The sequence below is a fragment of the Limulus polyphemus genome, unplaced genomic scaffold, assembly GCF_000517525.1.
Source record: "Limulus polyphemus unplaced genomic scaffold, Limulus_polyphemus-2.1.2 Scaffold1746, whole genome shotgun sequence".
NCBI classification, from domain to species: domain Eukaryota; kingdom Metazoa; phylum Arthropoda; class Merostomata; order Xiphosura; family Limulidae; genus Limulus; species Limulus polyphemus.
Genome location: NW_013667356.1, coordinates 239,767 through 249,687, shown reverse-complemented (window position 1 = coordinate 249,687; position 9,921 = coordinate 239,767). Strand labels below are relative to the sequence as shown.

At 31.9% G+C, this 9,921-nt stretch overlaps 1 protein-coding gene across 2 annotated transcripts in view; it reads left to right on the top strand.

Annotated features, from left to right (window-relative positions):
• Nucleotides 1–1,417: 1,417 nt before the first annotated feature.
• LOC111087114 overlaps nucleotides 1,418–9,921 on the top strand; it is a 15,062-nt gene continuing 6,558 nt past the window's right edge. The window contains exons 1-3 of one of the 2 annotated variants that reach the window (XM_022392596.1): nucleotides 1,418–1,787; nucleotides 4,462–4,584; nucleotides 6,664–6,769. In XM_022392596.1, the coding sequence (XP_022248304.1) occupies nucleotides 1,661–1,787; nucleotides 4,462–4,584; nucleotides 6,664–6,769 (356 nt within the window). In that variant the 5' untranslated portion in view covers nucleotides 1,418–1,660. The remainder of the gene's footprint in view (nucleotides 1,788–4,461; nucleotides 4,585–6,663; nucleotides 6,770–9,921) is intronic. The other variant, XM_022392595.1, reaches the window with a different exon arrangement.

Sequence of the window (9,921 nt, the reverse complement as noted above, 5' to 3'; positions counted from 1 at the left end):
TTTCGATTTATCACAAGCTGTTCGATGAAATCCAGGTTTATCAACATTAAAACCGTAGGGACCTTTCGATTTATCACAAGCTGTTCGATGAAATCCAGGTTTATCAACATTAAAACCGTAGGGACCTTTCGATTTATCACAAGCTGTTCGATGAAATCCAGGTTTATCTACATTAATACTATAGGGACCTTTCGATTTATCACAAGCTGTTCGGTGAAATCCAGGTTTATCAACATTAAAACCGTAGGGACCTTTCGATTTATCACAAGCTGAGTTAAATCTTTCCTGGATAAAGTATTCTATAACATCTTCATTTTTCACGAGAGCTCTTCAAAACACCAGTTCCTTGGAACATGCTGGAGTATTTGTTTCCATGATGTCCAAATCACTAGATGAAAAATTATTGTCGTTGTCCTGTGAAAAGTTTTTCAAGTATTAATAACGAATAAAGTAAGTCCTGGAGATATGTTGTTTTTTTTTCAAGTGTTTGATTTGATTACTTATTAGAAAAGTCCCGAGATCCGAGAAAGAATTTGTTCACTCATTTGATTGTTTTTGTTTGTTTTTAATTATGCACAAAGCTACACAAGGGCTATCTGTGCTCTGCCCAACACGGGTATCGAAACCCGGTTTCTAGCGTTGTAAGTCCCCAGACATACCGCTGTGCCACTGGGGGGCCCAATCATTTGATCCAATTAATAATTAGAAAAGTCTTGAGAAAGTGTGTTTTTCGAGTATTGGAGAAATATTTTTTTTTAAGTATTAATATCGTGTTAAGTCCTGGAGAAATCTTATTTCAAGTAATTAATCCAATTAATAATTGGTCAACTCCTGAAAATGTGTTTTTCACGTACTGCAGAAAGAGGTGTGTTTTTTTTCTGAGTATGAATAACGTGTAAAGTCATGAAGAAAAAAGTTTTTTTTTTTTAATTTGTAACTAATCAAGTCCTGGAGAAAATTTTTTAAAGTATTAATAGTGAGAAGTCTTGGAAAAAAAGTTTTTTCGAGTATTTAACCTGATTATTACGCGTAAAGTCCTCAATTTTTTCTTCTTCAAGTACTTAATGTAATTAATAACTGTAAAGTTCTGGAAAAGTTTCCAAGTATTAATAAAATTTAAAGTTCTGGAAAATAAAGGCCTTTTTTTCAATTATTTACTTTAATTAGTAACAGGTAACGTTCTGGATACTTTTTTCAAGTATTGATAATAACGGGTAAAGTCCTGCCGATCCTTTGTATGTCGATAAATATCACAACCTTTACCCTTGTAGGTGATATCTCTCTTTTTTTAATTACCCGTGAAAATGTCATTGTAATACAAATATAGACGCAATCACAAACTACGTTGTGACTGTTCGTTCGTAGCTGATAACAACGTTTCCTAAGTGGGTGTTTATCTTCTAGTTATTTGTTTTTGTCAGCAAACCCTTAAAGTTAAAATACATTAACCAAAACCCTAAATCTTTTCAACACCGTGATTGCTTAACCCACCTCGTAAGTCCCGTGTCATTTAATGTGGAAAACATTATTTTATAATCGTATTTACATTAAAGAAAAGTAAGAGTTTAATAGAATATTCTGAACATTATAAGTTATTTGCACTGAAATTACTAACACGATGTGTTAGGTAACCAGTTTTAATAACGTAGAAGATTTAAACATGTACTTACGCACGGCAGTTTTGATGGCTGTTTTCGTACACCAGTCAACTTTAGAGGTTGTGGCAAGTAACATCGCGGCTGACGACAGTGAGAATTCTGACGAATCGCGAGAGATAGAAGAGAAAGGTACGTTTTTTTATATAAAATGTTCTCAATGAATACGTAATTGTTTAAGAGAAATATACTTCTGTACTGTCATGGAATTTTCATATTACTTTCTGCACGTGGTAGTTAACGTTAGAGATATGTACATATGTAAATATTACGTCGGCTACTTACTGTTGATGGTTATAATGTTTCGTTCAAAGTTGTGCCGTTCATGTAGCTAAAGATACACAACATGTATGAGAATTATACTAGACAAAAGTATTTATACTTATGGATGAAAACATTGATTGGGTTCATGTTTTGACGTTCCTGAACGGTAACTGTGAGTTCTGACGATCATGAGCCGTGGTGTTGCCACGTTAATTGTTTGCTTTTCTATGTGAATGTCACTAAACAGTTATGTTATAGAAGTTGATGTCACCTCGAAGCCAATGAAACTATCTTTAAAAAAGAATGGTTTGTATTTTTGCTTATGATAATAAAACCAAGATCTACGACATTTGTAGTACAAATACCCTTGCTCATATGAACATAAATAACAAAACTAAAAATGTTGGTTTCAAAAAATTCACAAAACTTGAAGTACAAAGACAACTGTTCATATGAAAATTAGATAACTCTAGTCAAAATAATAAGAACATTGCCGTAAGAAAACACTTGTTCATATAAAATCTTTACCTCACTCCTAAAACTATGGCTAACATTCAACTGAACGCATATTATTATTATCAGATAGTCACTGGTACCGGATATAGACTGATATTATATAAAATTACTACGGTTAGCTTTAATCTTAGATTATGAAATTCACTGTTTTGTTGAATCTTCCAGATATTATCTGAAAGTTACTTGTACTGGATATCGACTGATATTATATAAAATTACTACGGTTAGCTTTAATCTTAGATTATGAAATTCACTGTTTTGTTGAATCTGGCCAGATATTATCCGAGAGTCACTGATATTGTATAAAAATCACTATATCTAGCTTTAATCTGAGATTATGTAAATCATTATTTTTGTATCCGATCAGATATTACCTGAGAGCCATTGTTGTTGAATATAATTATAAGCCGTATAAAAACCGTTGTTACTGAAACTAAAGCGAGGTGACTAAAAATAAATGTTGTTCATCACATATTATATGTGTTTAATGGGCTCATTACTTTGGAATCATCAGATAAATGTGTTTAATGGGCTCATTACTTTGGAATCATCAGATGAATGTATTTAATGGGCTCATTACTCTGGAATAATAAGATGAATGTATTTAATGGGCTTATTACTCTGGAATCATCAGATGAATGTATTTAATGGGCTCATTACTCTGGAATCATCAGATAAATGTGTTTAATGGGCTCATTACTTTGGAATCATCAGATGAATGTATTTAATGGGCTCATTACTCTGGAATCATCAGATAAATGTGTTTAATGGGCTCATTACTTTGGAATCATCAGATAAATGTATTTAATGGGCTCATTACTTTGGAATCATCAGATGAATGTATTTAATGGGCTCATTACTCTGAAATAATATGATGAATGTATTTAATGGGCTCATTACTTTGGAATCATCAGATGAATGTATTTAATGGGCTCATTACTCTGAAATAATATGATGAATGTGTTTAATGGGCTCATTACTCTGGAATCATCAGATAAATGTGTTTAATGGGCTCATTACTCTGAAATAATAAGATGAGTGTGTTTAATGAGCTCATCACTCTGAAAGCAAGTCAGAGATTCTACAAAAGAGGTGTTTTTGAACATTATAATTATAAAACACGAAAATATCTGTTTGTTTATTCATGGAAAAGCTGCGGTCCCCAATTTTGAATTATCGATCAAAGAGGAAAACAGACGTCTTACAGCACTCATTTTCAACTCTTGAGCTACTCTTTACCAAAGATTAGTGGGATTGACCGTTACAATATAATGCTCCGAAGGTGACCATGTTCGGCATTGATTTTATGTCCTACGACCCGCAGATTACAAGCTGAGAACCCTTACTGCCAGACCTGAACAGAAAAGAATTTGACAGGTAAACAGTGGTGTGGGAACGGCGTTCCCTTACCTTTTTTTTTCTTTTTTGGACAGAACGCCGTACCTCACTATTTCTAACGAATTCCGACCTTACAAATATCAAACTTCTTGAAGTTTTGCCTACCTCTAGAAGAAAGAATCATTAACCCTTTCACCCAGGTTATAGGTAAGTTATAAAAGTGAAATACCCAGCTTCAATAAGACATTTTTTAAGTCCAAGGGTTTCTTCCTTAACTATGGGTTTCGCTTTGCGAATGAAGGCGATGTTCCTGATTCACGTGTTGTGGTTTTAGTGTCTAGCTGTTACTAACACTTTACTCTATAGGTGTTCCACGCACAAGAAAAAACAGAGAAGTTTTGAAAACACCTTACAAATTAGGTCAGTGCAGTTTGCCTTTACTTGCGAGACAGACAGTAAGAGCATTGAAACATCTTCCATAACCTGCAATGGCCCTCTAGTGGAAGATGAGACATCTAGTTGCCAAATATATCAAATATGCTACATTTTTATAATAAGAAATAAAGCGAACAGTATCATTATTTGTAATATAAGTTATCCGTCTTTCAACTATGTAGTTTGTTTGTTTTGTCGTTTATAAGATGCATTTTCAATTTCATAGAGCTATGTAATTTTGTTTACCCACCAGATGTATTTGGTAAACCCTGTGTCACTAATGATGACTGCAACTATGATTTCTTTGCTACGTGTTACAACTTTAAATGCAACTGTCATTTGGGTTATAGACCTGTAAATGGTCTATGTAAAGAAGGTAAGTGAATGGTAATATATATTTTCTGTTGTTGATTTTTTTACCATTCCTTTTTAGATAATGCTGTTTTTCACTTCTTTGAAAAAAAAAAAACCACTAACCACTAACTTGGACCACTAACTGGTTTAATGTATATACCAATACCCTCGTTTTTGTTTTTTCCTGAAGACTTAGTAGAATGAAACATGGCAGAAGAGAATGTCTCTTTGAACCAGTTGTTGGTCTGGGAAAAAAAATCTCCGATTCTAAAATCATGCCTGGCTAAACCTTTTTACAAATATATTTTTTTATTATTCTTGGTAAATATCCCCTTACATAAAGAACATTATTCTAAATGTCTTAATTACTACAAGCCACATGGAATATGGAACTATAACTATCCTCTTACAGTTACATAAAGGACAATTGCCTAAATATCTTAATTATTACAAGCCACATGGAATATAGAACCACCAATATCCTCTTACATAAAAACAATCCAATACTTTCAACTGAAAGAAAATACACAGACCTCATCAAAAGAAATTGCTAACATTCCCACAAATGCCATTAAAATCTTAAATCCGAACCACAGCTGTGTACCACAATTATGGAAGTAATTTCAATAAAAATTGTTTCAGCACAGAAGTCATTTCTTGGCTCTAATACTGTATGCTAAAACCTTTCATAAAACTTCTTTCTACCTATCTATTAGGTGCGAAAGATTTTTCTCAATAGATTAAAAGATGGACACACCCCTGTACAAAACAAAAGCGTTCTGTTCACCATGGGCGTTGTATCCTTATACCTATAGCAATAGATGAAACTGTAAGCAATGTAAACAATAAGTGACAAAACACATAAGTTTGACACAGAATACTTTAAACAGAACAAAGAAGTAGCAAAAGGTAATAAGGAGAGTTTTTTTTTTTTGCCATATTCGTGTCCACAAGTTAACGTAAAGCATTATAATAAAAATTATTCAAAACTTTGGAATATGAACTCACAGACAAGAGACACTAACAGATTTCCATAAGTTTGAAATACCTTCCACCCCTAACCTTGAATAATATTCCTGCTTTAACTCACTTGCTTTCATGAACACTCTTATCTAACTTCTGACCAGACTTTACAAAAATAAGAATAATATTCCTACACAGTTACATTATTTCATTTCCATTCACAACGCCATACGCACATCAAACGAGCAATTATCCTTGGTAATCTCACGTGCATTGACTTAATTACTTCCAGTTCCTTCCTTCTAAATCATATAGATCAAAACTAGTAATTCCAGAAACCATTAACCTTTCTTTCTAAACCATATAGATCAAAACTAGTAATTCCAGAAACCATTAACCCTTCTTTCTAAACCATATAGATCAAAACTAGTAATTCCAGAAACCATTAACCCTTCTTTCTAAACCATATAGATCAAAACTAGTAATTCCAGGAACTATCAACCTTTCTTACAAAACCATATAGATCAAAACTAATAATTTCAGGAACCATAAACACTACTTTCTAACTAAACGATATAGATCAAAACTAATAATTCCAGGAATCATAAACACTACTTTTTAACTAAACGATATAGATAAAAACTAATGATTCCAGGAATCATAAACACTACTTTATAACTAAACGATATAGATCAAAACTAATAATTCCAGGAACCATAAACATTACTTTCTGACAAAACGATATAGATCAAAACTAATAATTCCAGGAATCATAAACACTACTTTCTAACTAAAAGATATAGATCAAAACTAATAATTCCAGGAATCATAAACACTACTTTCTAACTAAACGATATAGATCAAAACTAATAATTCCAGGAACCATAAACATTACTTTCTAACTAGACCACATAAACCAAAACTAGTAATTACAGAAACCATGAATCCAATTTATAATTTCACCATATAATTCTGAACTTATTGTTTCAACAACCATTATCAATCATCTTATATTCGATTATGGTATATAGTGCAAAGTTCGGGGCTGGGGGCAACTACTCCCTCGCCTCATAACAAATTATACCTCTATTGTTGCGTCTCCATGAGAAATCTTTATTATTTATTCTGGTATTTCCAGTGACAGAAGAAGTTCACAAGAGTAACCTAACTACTGCCATTTTTTCGACATTAGGAGGGATCATCTTGTTATCAGTATTGTTCGTGGCCTTTGTTAGATTACTGTCGTAAGTAGAAGGCAAATTAACATTACTTCTCTTTTATTTAAAACTGTTAAACAGAAATAGAAACTATTGAATAAATGTATAGATGATCATTATATTAGTATATATACTAGAGAACAAAGAATTATTATATAATGACTAATCACGTTCAGAAATGTTTTTGGATTGTTTTTCTGTTCTATATTTTTCAATGGTCTATAGTATGCAAAAACTCTGGTGCGTAAAGAGTTTATTTATAGGTTTCGTAATATTGCGAATTGGTATTATAGGAAGAATTAAATTCGTATTGAAAACTCACTATGAAACACCAATCAAAATACGAAATTAATTACAAAACAAACAAAAAAAGAGAAAAGTACATATTTAATACTATTATACATGCATCGCTGTGTATAGTTAGTTACAAATCAATCTGCATTTCAGACATGCCTTGTGCCAGTTGTGCATACTCAATTTTATAAATCTCTGATAAAGACAGAGATAACATGTGAATTAACACCTCATAAAGAGTTCAGTCATCATGGCAGCCTTCCGTTTATATAATTTTTCTGATCAATATGGTATCTTTGTACATGTTAATATATAGAAATTTAAAGGAGATAATATTGTTATGACAGCGGAATTCACGTGACGCTGGTAACACGTAACGAGTATCTAGAACGTTCCTGAAGGCTCGAGCGCTTGCTAGACTCGCGCTTTTATAGTATATAAGACCGGCGAGATTTGACTGGAGACAATGGAATTGCAGACAGATAGAGACGGATAATTGAGTCAAGCGCGGTAGTGACCATAAGTAAAGTACGTGAATCGTTGAGAATTATAGCATGTGTTTAAGTTAAAGTGACTGTGGAAATTAAGTGTATTGCAAAGTTGTATTGAGAAAGAATAAACTAGTTTTATTTAAGAAAGGACTTGTATCGCTAAAGTTTCATCGGAAATAAATTATACGGGAAATTAACAAACGAAAAGAGACGTAACAATATTAAATTTTATTAATTTGGACAGATTATCTACTACTTACAAGACTAACACTCCATGAACAGACGACTAGTAAATATACAATAATTTTTCCTTGGTTACCAAGTACAGCAGATCTTGAAGATCCATTCTACTTGACGATAAATATACAAAGTTAAGAGTTTTCTCATAAACAAGGAGTTTACCCTAAATCATATCTTATATACAGTTTGTTTGTTTGTTTTTTCATTGGAGCTAGTTTTTCACAGTTTTCGTTAACATAAATAGAATTACTAACTCACAATTTTAATTCTACCAACTTTTGAAATGCCAGCAAGTGAAATTAAAGATCACGCTGTTGTAATATTTTCTATTGTTAGGGGAGTTCTTTTAGATTGTTTGGTAAAAATATGGGGTTTGTCTGGAATTCCGCGCAAATATACATGAGAGCTATCTGTATTAGCTGTCCCTAATTTAGTAATGATAGACTAGAGGGAAGGCAGCTAGTCAACACCGCCATCTCTTGAGCTGCTTTTTATCAACGTAAAGTGGGATTGACCATAACATTATAACAACCCCACGGCCCTCAGATTGTGAGTCGAGCGCCTTAACCGCCAGGCCATGCCAAGTCTTCGGTCAAAATAAGAACAAAGTATAAGTTCAGTATATCTAAGAAAAACCTCTTCAGTTCCATGGTTCATGCGTAACTAATGTTCACGGATGGGCCTGACTCATAGTACACTAACGTTAAACAGCAATTTCGATCTTTACGGTACACAACATCCAAACTTAATTGCATAAAATTGAACTAAGTAACTCTCTGACTGATTGATAAACAAATTACTAACGAAGAGACTCGCTAAGACACTCCATAATTTATTGACTAAGAGACTTACTCTAGCCTAACTCTATACATTAAGAGTACACCCTATGTGGTAGAAATTAACTTCAGATCTTCATTTGTATAACAAAATATTCTCTTCATTAGATACAAAAAACGAAACATAACCAAGGAAAAATCAATGTGTTGTTATTCATTAACAGAACCTTTTAGATAATAAAAAATGTATGATCGTAAATTTAATATATTTGTATTCAATCGATATACTATTTATTTCATAATCTACTCATAGAATTTAGTAAGTTGAATTTTTATCCTTATCTACTTTGACAGCATATCTTGAATAACCTGTATTAAACGTAGTTCTTTAATTCTTTGTGGGTTCTTTTCATTTATTAGGTGAAAGAAATTCAATGTGCAGTCCACTTAATGAGACAAAATTTTTTTAAACTATCATAAAATGGTGTTAATAACTTAAGCCTATAAATGACTTTATACGTCTCTAACAACAGTACTAGGACTAATGAACGACCAATTTGTTTATTTGTGCAAAGTAGCGCTATAACTTTCATTCATCTCAACTAACTTTCAACTCCTTTATCTCGACGCATCACGGAACATCGTTTTGTAATCTACCTGTGACCTGGAGGTTTCTAGACCTAACGAGAACTTAACGTCACACTATATCATCAAAAACTCGCAGTCCCTTCTAGCTAATAAATATATTTCAACATTAAATATATATAGCTTACAACACTATAACTTCTCAGAATGTGTAGTGTATTAAATTAATTAATCCAGAACAATTCAGAATGTATAATGTGTTAAATTGATTAATCTATAACTATTCAGAATGTATAATGTGTTAAACTGATTAATCTATAACGATTCAGAACGTATAATGTGTTAAACTGATTAATCTATAACTATTCCGAATTTGTACTATTAACTGAATAAATTAATATTTAACTATTCATGCATACCATATTAAATAAGCTAATCTATAACTGTTCAGGATGGATGCTATATTGAATAAATTAATCTGTAACTACTAAGAATGTATAATGTGTTAAATTGATTAATCTATAACTATTCAGAATGTATAATGTGTTAAACTGATTAATCTATAACTATTCCGAATTTGTACTATTAACTGAATAAATTAATATTTAACTATTCATGCATACCATATTAAATAAGCTAATCTATAACTGTTCAGGATGGATGCTATATTGAATAAATTACTCTGTAACTACTAAGAATGTATACTATGTTAAATAAATTAATCTATAATTACACTGAATGTATATATTTTAAATAAATTAATCTATAATTACACTGAATGTATATATTTTAA